Source organism: Cnephaeus nilssonii (assembly GCF_951640355.1).
Source record: "Cnephaeus nilssonii genome assembly, chromosome: 4".
Taxonomy (NCBI): Eukaryota; Metazoa; Chordata; class Mammalia; order Chiroptera; family Vespertilionidae; genus Cnephaeus; species Cnephaeus nilssonii.
The window spans coordinates 99,965,307-99,978,648 of record NC_137075.1 but is presented as its reverse complement, the minus strand read 5'-3'; the positions used below and the strand labels follow the sequence as shown (position 1 = coordinate 99,978,648).

At 55.2% G+C, this 13,342-nt stretch overlaps 1 protein-coding gene across 2 annotated transcripts in view; it reads left to right on the top strand.

The window, feature by feature from the left end:
- The window catches only part of CCDC88C (coiled-coil domain containing 88C), a 110,671-nt gene extending 97,329 nt beyond the window's left edge, over positions 1 to 13,342 (top strand). Inside the window, exons 26-30 of one of the 2 annotated variants that reach the window (XM_079768111.1) lie at positions 2,499 to 2,687; positions 5,046 to 5,114; positions 6,136 to 6,204; positions 7,072 to 7,358; positions 10,581 to 13,342. In XM_079768111.1, coding sequence (XP_079624237.1) covers positions 2,499 to 2,687; positions 5,046 to 5,114; positions 6,136 to 6,204; positions 7,072 to 7,358; positions 10,581 to 11,591 — 1,625 coding nt within the window. In that variant the 3' untranslated portion in view covers positions 11,592 to 13,342. The remainder of the gene's footprint in view (positions 1 to 2,498; positions 2,688 to 5,045; positions 5,115 to 6,135; positions 6,205 to 7,071; positions 7,359 to 10,580) is intronic. The other variant, XM_079768110.1, reaches the window with a different exon arrangement.

Sequence of the window (13,342 nt, the reverse complement as noted above, 5' to 3'; positions counted from 1 at the left end):
CAGCTCCTAGAACAATAGAGACTTCTCCTCACGTGCTAAGTAAAGCATTGGCACAAGGGTGCCACTGAATTAACAAAACGGAGTCGGAGCCTAAATGATTCACCGAGTCCTGATTCTGGTTGTGCCGTGGGTATTATTTCCATCTCTCCTGGGCTGGGCAGGATTCTGATTACCAAGTACGTTTAGCCAATGTAGCGTCATTTGTTATTATTCAGTTCATTTATTTGCTTTTTTCTTTTTTCCTTTCTCTCTTGGGTTATCCTGGGGATAACAATTTAGCAACTCGGTGCAAAAAGAGTCCCTTTTTGAGAAGCAAAAGCAAGGACAAAGACAAGTCTCCAACAGCCCACCCGGCTCTCTCTAAACGCCTGCGGTTCTGGTCTTCCTCTGACATCCCGCCCGCCTCTAACTACCCTCTCCCTTTCTCGGAAATTGGAGACTTCTAATCCTTCCCCTTTATCAGTGTCTTCATCATGTACCCTCCTTCATTTCTGAAATTCAAACAAACAATCATAGAACAGTACCTAAAGGCCAGATGACCCATAGTGGACCCCTCCTCCTGACCCCAATTCCAAGCCAAGCTTTAAAACAACCAACGTGGATTCTGATTTCAAAAGAGAAGATGAGTTGTCACACCCTCTGGACGGCACTCCGGCGCAGCGCAGTGTTAGGGGAGCCTCGGGCCGGCCGTGCACAGGCCCGTGGGCCCGGATGTCCGTGCTCAGTGAGTCCCCGCCTGGCCGAGGGCTGCCCGCTCCCGCCCCTGCAGGCTTGTATGTCATGCCGTGTGTCACGCAGAACTGGTCAGCTGTCGCTATGCTTCCTAAAATGTACAGCCTCTGCAGAGACTTATTTTTAAGCAGCTACTTTTAAAACTGCTGCCCTTTTCCCCACTGCCCTTGTCGGAGCAGGGGATCGTTGGCTTGTGCAGATAAGTCCCTTTTTAGATGTGTTCTATGTCTTGAAGAACTTATTGCTGCACTCAGGCATTTTGAATAGTTGGGTGGATGTTGCTGAGCCAGGGTTCAGCCCGGAGTGCCGTTGTAGGACCGGGCTACGGTGCTCTGACGTCTTGGATGCTGCTGTGAGGGCAGCAGCGGACAGACAGAACATCAGCTCCCAGTCCCCGTCAGCGCCGGGAGCGCTGGTCCACAGAGGCCTTTAGCTACTGCCCTGCTTTCTGCCTTCAGCCATCCTTGTGCCATCTCCATGCGTTTGCCATGTCTGTATCACCTCTGTGGTCACTTACACATTTCCCCTTGAATCGACTCACCGTTTCCATTTAACTTTACTTTAAAAGGAAAGATTGTTATCGGTACTGTAAATGGAAAGCCAGTATCGCCATGGAAACAAGGTAATCATCGACGTAAATCCGTGACTACCGCACTGTTCAGTCGGTTGATGTGGCACTGACCTCGTCTCGTGCACCCGCTCTGGTTCCTGGGCGGCCACGTCCTGGTCCTGCGCCTGTCTTCCCAGCATGCTGTTGGAAATGTGTGGTTTCTCTGCCATTGCCGCTGTTTGCTCATCTCCGCCTCTCCTCTGCTCCTCATGTTAACTTCATGCAGTGGCTGCCTGTCCGATTCATCCCACCAGCCTTGAACCTTGCTTCTCATCAAGGTTACCTTTCAAAATCCAAAAATGTCCCTTGATTTGAAGTCGTAAGACTTGGGTGCTTCAAACTTGACCGTGAGTCCAGACATTGAGTGGCTGAGGGTCGGGGGGGGTTCAGGTCCTGGGAGAGGGTGGAGACGGGTCAGAATCCCGACAGCGGACATGGCTCTGGGTCCACGCCCTTGGGCGGCCTGGAGCAGCACGCTGTGCACAACAGCCTGGTCCTGATGCTTCTAGAACTCCACCCACATTAACTTCTCACTTGTATTTGGAGAGCCCATCCCCTTCCTACTAAGAGGTCGTTGAAGATCTTTTAGGTTTTTTTAATTAGGATTTTATTTAACTTTGACAAGAGTATATGTTCACAGTAGAAAATTCAGAGATTGCAGAAAAGCGCAAACTACAGGGTAAAAATCTTACAGTGATGAAGACTTCTTAAACAAACGGTTGTTAGGGTGGCAGTAAACTTCTTTCTCAAATCATAGGAGTGCACATCCTGGACCTTGCGGGCCCAGGCCACAGGTCTCCGGTGGCCCTGAGCAGACATCCATCAGGGTCTTTTTCAATCAGGGATTTGAGTGACAGTGTCACAGCAGGTGGGCCCAGTAGTGTATGTGTTGGACTTTTAGCAGCGTTTTGTTGAGCCTCTTGAGTTGGTCCTTTATTTTCTCCCAGCTGCTGGGGCTCGAACTGTGATCTGTGGTGAGAGCGAGGGCCGGCCTCCCGGGGCCTCCAGCTCGGGCCACAGCCCGTGAGGCGCGCAGCCCAGCTTTTGTCCCTGTGCTCTGTGTGCCTGCTGCCTGTGCTTCTAGGCCTCGGTGTGACCGCCCCACCTTGGCATGGGATGTTGCAGCCCCAGTACTCACTGTCCTCCTCTGCCCCAGGCCCTGGGGACCTAGTACCAAAGCGAGGGTCCCCGCACGGAGGCAGCCTTGACCGCACGGATGCCTCCGCTGACCCAGCCACCAAGCCCTGGCCGTCAGAGCTGGGCTCCCGGGCCTGCTCCTCCTCAGCCATCACTACAGCTCCTTCCAGCTCCACCCCCATCTCCCGGCACCCAGGCCGCACCCAAGGTGAGTCACGTGTCCCTCCAGAACCGAGAGGGGTGAACATCTGGGGCCGGGGTCCTTCCCGAAGAGCCTGGCTCTCAGGAGCAGGCGGGGACCTCTCAGACTGAGAGGTGGTCGGCAGAGTGGTGAAGCTGTGGGCAGGCTTGGCGTCCCTCGGACACAGGTTCAGACCTCAGCTCTGCCCACGGCGCTGTGACTTCGGTGGATAACTCCACCCTCTGGGGGCCCGGGCCTACGCCGCTCACAGGAAAGCCCTAGAGCCCACCACCACTGCTCAGAATCGGGGGCACCAAGTAGCTCCCGAACGGAGGCGAACCAGAGCGTGGGCTAAAACCGGGCGACGTTGGAGGTTTATTCTCCTGGTAGGAGACTTGACGGGGTCTCTGAACTGGAGGTCGGCTGGTAGAGTGGAGGGCAGGTGTCCTAACGAAAAACAAGGGGGTTCGGGGAAGGATTTACAAATCGCGTGTCTCCCGGGAGGCCAGTAGCCGTGGCGTCCGCACCTTAGATGTGATCATGCAATCCTCTTCAAGGCATCGGGTTAGCGGGAGACATTCCCGGCAGAGCAGTCGGGTCACATCTTTCCAGGTGAGGCCCATGGGAGTTCAGGACCCAGACACCTGAGGAAAGCCTGCAACACCAGAGACAAACGGGTATGAGAGGCAGCAGAGTCAGCGGGCAGCAGGCAGAGACATACGCTTTAAAACAGTGGTCGGCAAACTCATTAGTCCACAGAGCCAACTATCAACAGTACAACGATTGAAATTTCTTTTGAGAGCCGAAAACCGACTTCTGCGCATGGGCCACGAAGTTTCAATCGCACTGTCCGTGCACGCCCGCACGTGGTATTTTATGGAAGAGCCACACTCAAGGGGCCAAAGAGCCGCATGTGGCTCGCGAGCTGCAGTTTGCCGACCACTGCTTTAAAACATCATTAGCATCAGTAAGCGAAGTTGCACGCGTGAAACAAGCAGGACGCTATAAAAAGGAGCATTCAGGGGGAGAGCACTTGGAAATTTAAAATGCACAACAGAAAGGGAAAAATGAAACAATACCAAAACAGAGATTTAGCTTATAGCTTAGAGATGGGACTGTCTGAATACTGCAGAAAGAGCTGGAGTGTTAGAAATTGACGAGAACAAGAAGGGCTACTGTTTTTCATGATCATACCATCCACTGGGCCTGGGAGCTGTGGCATGCATAACCCTGGTTTGACAAGCCAAGACAGACAGGGTCCCTCCCTCAGGCTGCTGGGTCAGCTTCAGGACCTGGCCCCTTGTTTACAAGTCGGAAACACCCTCGGAGAATCTGAGTTGCGTGAGCACTGGGCAGCCAGGCGGTCCTTCTGCGCTCCTGGCCAGACACTGAGAGGGCAGCCACTTACCGTTGGGCGTCGGGAGCTGTGCCGGGTGCCGGCCGGGCAGCCTGCTCCGGGGTCCGTCGTGGGCAGTCAGCAGACGGCCTCCGTCTCCCAGGCTCGAGAGGAGCCGGGAGCACCACCACCTCCCGTCGGATTTCCAGCGACCAGTGTGGCTCCCAGCCTGGCCCTGCAGGCTAACCGCGGGCTGTCTCGGCCTGGATCCCACCCTGAGCCAGAGCCCAGGCCTGTTCAGATGCCCGCGGAGCCTGCCCGAGGCCTGCCACACTGCACACCCAGCACTGCCCACAGCGATTCCCTGGCCGCCCAGTGCTCACGCTCAGGTGGACGCAGAACTGTGGCAAAGTGGAGACCCCGGTGTCAGTTTGGAGGGGACCCAGGGCTGCTTTCCGCGAGAATCGAGCAGGCGTGAGGCACAGGGCAGCGTAGCCCTTCTCAGGAAAGAGCAGTGACGTGGCCCTTGGGTTCCGGACTGTTTCTGGGGAGGAGCTGCTGGTTCAGGGCTCAGTCCCTAGGGAATCCGCATCCTCCCTCCGGTGGTGGGTTCTTCCCTTTCCTTCCTCCAGCCACGGAGAGACGAGGCCCTGGGAGAGAATTGCTTGCAGGCCCCCTGCTCTGGTGCAGCTGGCCCTGGAGGTGGGAGGGGCTCCCGGGATCCTAAGTCTCAGCTGCTTTTGCTGCATTGCCCTTAGGCCAGAACGCTGCTGCCTTCATTTGGAGTCCAGCATTGCACAGGCAGAAGCATGATTTAGCGTTCAGTCAGGGAGAAGTCCGGAGTAAGGCTGTATCGGCAGGAGAAATAGGGGGAGAGGTAGTACGGGCAGGTCCTAAGGGCACGGTCCACACGTCCCTCCCTCCGCCAGGAGCTGGACACGACCACGAGGCAGGTGCTGGGCCAGAGTCAGAGGTGGCCGATTGGCAAAAGGCCCAGGTTCCCCCGGATGTTCCAGGTCCCCTGACTCGCAGCCTCATGTTCTCCGCAGGCTGTAATTCCGATGACAGCCTCTGTGAGCGGTCCCTGGAGCTCGAGTTCACCAACCACAGGCAGCACGGTGAGTGGTCGGTGCATGGTGCCCGTCAGCCTGGGTTCTCACACCTGTTTCCATCAACCGTGCTTTTCCTTTGAGCTAAGTCTTATGTGCAAGTCCCACACACACAGGAGGTGAAAGTGGAGGTGTTACGCTGGAGTGGGAATGGGGGACCCACAGTTCCTCAACACTCCTTCCCTGCCTCCCCTGGGGGCGAAAGCATGCTTACATCCCTCCCGTGATGGGGAAGTCACTACCTGTCACAGGTCCTACTTCTGGAGGCTCTGACTCGCCTTGCTGGAAGGGAGGGGTAGTGACCCCTGCAGCGAGCACCGATGACCGGGGGCTCTCACTGTCCTCACCTGGATTTCCGTTGCCCAGAGCAGCTCCAAGTTGTAAACTTCGCCTTAGAAAGTGTTAGAGGCACTTGCCGTCTGACTGAGGCGTAGTGGGAGCTTCTGCAGAAGGAGACGGTGAATGAGACCGGCCTCCTCGGAAAGCGAGCACTTCCTTTCCTCCCGAGGGTCCCGGCACCGCTCGGGCACAGAGGTTGTTCACACGTGGACGTGCGCACACGGCCGTGTCCTGGCTCCCGCCCTCACCAGGTGGCGTGTGCTGGTCTAGGCACAGTGTTTCCACGTGTGTTCCAGAAAGCGCCATGCGGCAGTAAGGGTGGGCTCTCCCCATCCCCCCAACCCTTCGCTTTCCCAGAACAGCCTTTTTTTTTTCTATACTGGAGTTCTGCATGAGGTTTCCTTTGTGAACAAAATTGTTGGAGGCCACAGCCCCAGGCCTCACAGGCATAGATAGTACAAGTCGCCGTTCCACGTAGCCCACTGCCCGCTGTGCACGGGGCCTCGCACTCGGGTGAGGCGGGACCCCACCTGGGGGCATCGGGGCGGGAGGGGGGGGAGGATCCCAGGTCTGTCCTCCCGGCGGGCGTTCCCCTGGCCCGTGGCAGAGTCACGTCGTTTTCCGCTTGGACGGTGTGGTCTGGGTTAGACTTGTCATCGGCCCTTCAGCTAAGCGTTGCCACTTCCTTCAGGGTCCCGGCCAGGCAGCGTAGAGAGCAGCAGGCACGCGTCCAGTGACAGCTCGCCTCTCAGCCTGAAGGGTAAGCCGGCCTTTCCCCCGGGCACTTCTCAGGGGACGGATCTCCGCCCCGGGCTGGTGTTATTTGTGTAACTTAAAAAATTCAGTTAGCAAGGTTCTTCTAAGGAGGATGCGTTTGCATTCATAGGGCCACTTCATGCGTTTGAAGCTTAGGCCCGGGAGTTTTAACAGGTTTGGGTTCAAATCCCTCCTCCACTGACCAGCTCTGGGCACCTGGCGAGCCACCCGTCCTCCGAGTCTGAGCTCCTTCCGCTTCAGGATGGGGACAGAGCCAGTGGTTCCCGTCCACAGGGGTCAGAGGACACGGGGGTGGCTGGTTCCTCTACAGTGTTTACAGTTTGTTCAATGGTGCAGAATACGGTCTGTCTACACCAGTGGTCGGCAAACTCATGAGTCAACAGAGCCAAATATCAACAGTACAAAGATTGAAATTTCTTTTGAGAGCCACATTTTTTAAACTTAAACTTCTTCTAGCGCCACTTCTTCAAAATAGACTCGCCCAGGCCGTGGTATTTTGTGGAAGAGCCACACTCAAGGGGCCAAAGAGCCACATGTGGCTCGCGAGCCGCAGTTTGCCGACCTCGGGTCTACACTGTTTCAAGAGCCATCTGGTGCGGTACCTTACAGCTGTTGATAATTTAGGCTTTAGCAGAAGCTTTCCACTTTTATCCCAAGTTATTTTGTTTTTAAATGCCAGCGTGAACTTCTAAAGAATTCCGGAATGTCCTTGACATCCACAGTGCCGGCCTGGGTTCCCGGGCAGGGCTCTGTTCCCTGAGCCGCAGGCAGCACAGAGCCCACAGGGGGCAGGCGAGCGAGAGTGGGAGACTGATGTGTGTCCCTCTGTGTCCCCTCGCCCTGGCACCAGGCTCCTCCGACCCGCTCCACCGCAGGCCCGAGAGCGTCAGCAGTGAGGACCTGATCCCCAGCAGGGACACAGCCACTCTGCCCCGCGATGCCGGCGCCCCAGGACGCACTACCCTCAGCCGCCAGGAGTACCCGCCACCCCGGAACGGGCCTGTCCCCCAGGAGTGCATCCAGAAGAGGGGTGTGGCCCAGCCCCAGGCCTGGGTGCGGCCCTGCGCCTCCCCGAGCAGGGAGATGGTCACCCTGGAGGAGTTCCTGGAGGAAAGCAACCGGGGCTCCCCCGCCGCTGTGAGTGACCGGAGCTCTCTCTTCCCTCGCTCCCCCTCTCCTCGCTCCCCTCAGATGGCCGGGCACCAGAGGCAGAGACCTTGACAGCAAATCACAGAGAGGGACGGGGCCGAGGGCGGCGCAGCCTGGCTGCAGAGCTGGCTTAGATGGGGCAGCATAACCCCTAGCCAGAAAATGACCGTGTGCTGGCCGCCAGCCCAGACCTGGGAGGCTGTTTCCTCCATCTGCACGAGGGTGGGATGTGTGTGCCCACCCCCTGGAGCACCCCTGCAGGTGTGGCCGGCTCCCACGTGCGGAGGTAGGATCTCACGCCCGGGGTGTGGCAGAGCTCGGACACCCGCTGACTCTGACTCTTCCCCAGCAGCGGCCGGCAGAGGTTTCTCCGGGAAGGCCAGATGGTAGACGTTTCAGGCCGTGCAGCCTCTTGTAGACTCCACTCTGCCGCTGGGGCAGGGGGCGGGCCAAGGCATCTACCCGTGAACGGGCATGGCTGTGCTCCAAAGGCACTTCACTTAAGGACATTGATGTTTGAATCTTACAGACTTTTCACAAAAGAAAAAGTTTTTAATCATTTAAAAATGCGAAAACCATCCTTAGCTCACAGGCCAGAGCGGCGAGTTTGTTGAGCGCTGCTCTGCAGCTCTGGCCTGAAGGGCAGCGGCAGCGGGAAACCCTCGTGTCTCGGGGTAGCTTTCCTGAGGCTGCACGTGCGCCTTGGACAGTCTGTCTGACTTCCTGCCACGAGCTGTTGGGTCCCTGCACGGATGCAGTTACAGGAGAGCCTTGGAGGACTGTAGTGCTCTCGTAATTCTGCCTCATTCCCCTTCAACATACACAGTTGACCTTTCTCTGGCCTCGTAGTAAATTCTGCGGCCTGCTTTAGTAGAGCCCAGTGATACAGAGAAGACAAAATATTTGTTCAGTAGATATTTATTGAGCAGGACTACACGTTAGGCAGCACGCATGATGCCTGCTCTCAAAACACCACGCAAACCTGTTCATCAGCAAGTTTCACACATACCAGGTGCCCAGTCTCGTGGTTGGCCCTGAAAGGAAGTATATGCATGGTCTCCGCCCTCCCGTCATTTCTGTTTCTGTCCACAAAGCACCGTGCCAGGGGCTGGAGAGAAACCAAAGCCCTGCCCTCACTGAGTTCACGGTCTGATGCTGAGGTTCGCAAACTCCGGCGGGAGTCCTGCTCCCCTGGGCTGCCTGGACACAGGCTGGACCCCAGAGTTTCTGGCTCAGGAGCTCTGGGGTGGGGCTCCCCTAGAATCAGCATTATGATCAACTTCCCGGATGATGCCCTACCTTTTTCAGCCTAAATGAGACCAAAACAACCTCACTGCAGGAGTTGGTTGTGGAATCCCACCTTCCTCCATCTTCCCAGCGTGTCCCCCGTCTGCCCCCCAACTAACCTCATACCCCCCCACCCCACCACCGAGCAGGCCTGAAGGAAGTGGTAGTCACAGCGGTGCCCGCCCTCAACACCTCCGCTCCCTGAGTGGTGTTGGCTGGGAGGGGGTGTCATAAGATGGGCCCAGTGGGTGGCCAGAGAGGGTGGACTCATGCAGACGGGTGTCAAAGACTTAGAAAGGATCAGAGAGGAGACGGCTGCAGAGTCGGACGGCTGTGGGTTCAGATCCCCGACTTGCCACTCTCTCGATGCGGGACCTGCTCAACCTCTGTGTCCTCAATTGCCTGCCTGTTCAAGGTGGTTTGAATACAGCCTTGCACGGTTGCTGTGAGAACTGAATGAGTTGGGGGTTGTTTTTGTTCTGTTCTTTCCCAGTTATACCTGTGGTTTCTAGCATCGTGCCTGGCACCTGGGAAGCAGTTGGTGAGTGGTACCTGTTGATGTTAATGACCACAGGTCTTAATGTACAGACGCCCCAGATATGTGACTCGTAACTAGCATGTAAAACAGCAGCCTGTGTCTCTGTCAGGGTGAGTGTCCAGGTGTCTTCATGGGCCAGGAGTTGTTGGCAAGTGCAGGTGGCTCCTGGGTTGCTGAGCCGTCCCGCAGACTGACGCTGCCTGACACAGGTCTAGCGGCCGGGGCCTGATTCCTTCCGCTGGTGATCCCTGTATGTCTGGGAACGTCTTTATTTCTCCTTTATATTTAAAGGATAATTTTGCTGGTATATTATTAGTGGCTGGTAATTTCTCTCTTTCAAGCCCTTGAATATTTGGTTCTACTCTCTTCGTGCCTGTAGAGTTTCTACTGAGAAGTCAGATTAAATTCTGATGGGTTTTCCTCTGTAGGTCACTTCCTTTTTTTCCCTGGCCACTTTGAGAATTTTCCTTTGTCATTAATTCTTGACAGCTTCAATACCAAGTGCCTTGGAGAGGGCCTCTTTGGATTGAGGTAACTAGGTGTTCTGTGTGCTTCTTGGATTCGAGGATCTAATTCCTTCCATGGACTTGGGAAGTTCTCATCCACTGTTTGTTTGAATAGGCTCTCCATTCCATGCTCCCTCTTCCCTCCTCTGCAATACCTGTAATTCTAATACTGCTTTTTCTGATGGAGTCAGATGGGTTTCCTGGAGCTCTTTCATTTTTCTGTATGCTGGGTCTCTTCTCTTCTTTCTGCATCATTTCTTGATTCCTATCTTCAATATTACTAATGCTTTCCTCCATCTGGTTGGTTCTGTTTTCTATGCTCAGTGGTTCACTTTTAATCTCCTTAATTGCATGCTTCATTTCCTGGATTTCTGATTGGTTCTTTTCTAATGCTTCAATCTCTTTGGTAAAGTACGCATTTTGTTCATTGATTTGTTTTCTGAGTGCACTGAATTGCCTGTTGGTATTCTCTCGCATCTCATTGAGTATTTTCAGAACCTTAATCTTGAAATATGTGTTATTTATATCACCTATTTCCATGTGTCCCAGCTTGCTTTCTGGGGATTTTTCATTTTCTTTCTAGTCATCCTCATTGTTGTGGTTCTCCATGGTATTTGCTGTCCTCCTTTGCTTATGCATTTATCTCTGAGAAGGTCTATTATTTTCCAGTAGAGGGCACTGAATCTCAAGATTTATTTATTTATTTATTTTACCTCTGTGGCCTCCTAGTCTTGAACCTCCACAGCTTCCGTAGGACAGTACAGCCATGCTGCTTGGGGGTGGGGTTTGTTTTGCCCTCACCATCATGGCGACCCCTGCCCTCCAGGGACCCTCCTGGCCCTCACTCCTGCCTCTCAGTTCTTCCTCTCTTCTCTATAGGACACTCCCAGTTGCCGGGATGACCTGCTAAGTGACTACTTCAGAAAGGCCAATGACCTCCCAACCGTCGGAGGCCAGCCAGGCCCACCTGCCAGGAGAGAAGGGGCCAGGATGCCCACCAGCTTGGTGGCCCCCACCCTCAAGATGGCTGTCAGCACCTCGGAGGGGAAGCTGCTAAAGCCGGGGCAGTATGTGAAGCCCAACTTGAGACCTGCTGACGCCGAGACCCCACCCAGTGCCCCCCTGAGGCCGGCCCAGCCGCCCCAGAGCCTTTCTCTGGGCAGACCCCGGCAGGCCACGATGCCCCCAACCTCCCACACACCTGCCAGCCGGAGCGCGTCCCTGAGCAGGGCCTTCAGCCTGGCCTCACCTGACCTGCTTCGGGCCAGCGGGCCAGAGGCCTCCAAACAGGACTCTCCTCTGAAGCCGGGGGGTTCTGAGGCCTCAGGGGGCAGGGAAACAGGCAGCCACACCCCGCAAAGCCCCATACCCCCCAGCTCCCACAGCCTGGCCCGGGAGAAGACCCCACTTGTGGGAAAGGCTGGCGGCTCCTATCAGGCCCCGGGTCCCCGAAGCCGACCACTGGACATGAGGCGCTTCTCGCTGGCTCCCCCAAAGGAGGAGCGGCTGGCTCCCCTGCCACAATCCGCCACGGCCCCAGCCATTGCCACTGGCGGCGGTGGTGGCAGCAACTCTCAGCCCCAGCACCGCTCGCCGACTCCAGCCCCAGCTGTCCGGACTAGGCCCCCAACCCCCCAACACTCGGGGGAAGTGGCCACCATCGCCCCTGTCCGGGTGGGGCTCAGCCTCTCAGAGGGTGATGGGGTCCCAGGACAGGCCCACAGAGAGGGGCTCCCTGCCAAGAGCCCGGGCAGGTCTCCCGACTTGGCTCCCCACACCAGCCGGGCCCCTGAGGACTTCAGTCGTGGGAACAACTCGAAAAGCATGCCGGCGTCCCCAGAGCCGGGTGGGGACCAGCAGACTGTGTGGTACGAGTATGGCTGCGTGTGACGCGCCTCCTGGACCCGCAGCCCGAGCCTTAAAACTGCTGACGCGCCTTCTGATGGCCGTGGCCTCCTCTCCTGTCTGCCTGAGGTGCCAGGAGAGGGCTTTAGAACGAGGAAAGGGGTTCCGTGTGCTTCTTCCATTTGTTCTGTTAGTGACAACACTGTGCCAAGGTGGGGAACACGTGTCTGATCCTCCAGCCACTGGTATCTTTTGAACAAATCCACTTTGGCCTGGGGACGCCCGTAATGCAATGACAAACCGACTTCCCTGAGGCAAACACTATGTGAGCGTGCCCCTTAGAACACTTTTTGCAATTTGACCTCCATTAAAGCGTGCGTGTGCGGGCGAGCAGATACACACATGCACGCACGCACGCTCTCAGGGCTGAGCCCTGAACCGGAAACTCTACTCCCTTTCCCAGAAGCCTGGTGGTCCCAGGAGAAGCCCAGACCGGCCAAACTACAAAGACCTGGAGGCCCTGGGTGGACCCTGGAGTCAGGCTCACTGTTAACCCAGAGCGTTGCCAAGCCAGGCCTGGGCCCCACGTCCTGCAGGCCAGGGTGGTCTTCCAGGCAGGTGGCCTCAGGCTTTGCCTCTCTCCAGCTGGCTCCTGGGGCCACAGGGGGACCTGCCTCCCCTGCTCACTTTTCTATAAACACTGGGTCTGCCCGGCCTGGGGGGTGGGGTAGAGAGAAGCCTTGCCCGCCCCCTCCCAGCAAGTGTACATAGTGTGTACAGAGGGAGCGTGTGCGAGAGGCAGGTGCAGCCTGATTGGGAAGTGGCTGCAGCGCCCCAGTGTCCCCCATCGAGGGTGAGACTTTTTTTTTTATTTCTGAATAACTTCCTGTGGTAGAAACCAAATTTCTTTAATATATTACATATATGTGTACACACTCATGAAATATATATACTTTGATGGGGATCCACAGGGTGTCCCCCCAAAAAATGTACACACTAACAGCTGATAACTCAATTTTCACTTCTTTTCAGGTTAACATTGGAAATAATGGGTGAAGCCAGGCTAAGCTCTAAACAAGGATAACTTATCCCCTAGACTTACATAAACAATAATGTTGATGGTACGAAATCGGCACCAGTGCCTGGACCACAGCTAATGCAAAGCAGCGGAATCGCAAACGTCAAGAATCATTTCGTCCGGTATTTGTGCTCATTCTCTTTCAATACCTGCCCTCGATTCCTCGACTGTTGCCGGTTTTGTACCGTAAACTTCACCCATTATGTATCCCCCTAGAAAGTCCAGTGGATAAGTTTTTCTTGTTGTTGTTCAAAGCTTAGTCTGGCTTCACCATTGATTCAAATAAATTAAACCTAAAAAAGGGGTGAAAATTAAGTGAGTTATCAGCTGTTCAAGTGTGTTTATGTTCCATTGGGAATCATGCATTTCCATCGGGAGTCTGACCTCTGTATACATTTTTGGGGAACGCCCTATATTTATATTCCACACGGAGTCATTCTTTTCCATCGGGAATCGCACCTGCTGCTGTTGTATTTGGCCGGGTTCCTGACACATTTTGTTTCCTGTTGTTTAATAAGGTGCTGTTCCTGGATGTACCAGCTTGGTGATTTGGGTTTTATAAAGATTTTTTTTTTTTCCTTTTGAGCTAAAGTACTGAGAAAGAAATGGGAATGGTAACATGGTCGATTTACGGAGTGCTTTGGGTTGTGTATTAAATAGCCATTGAATCTGGGACACACGGACGGGTTTGTAATAAAATGAGATGTTGTAAAATTGA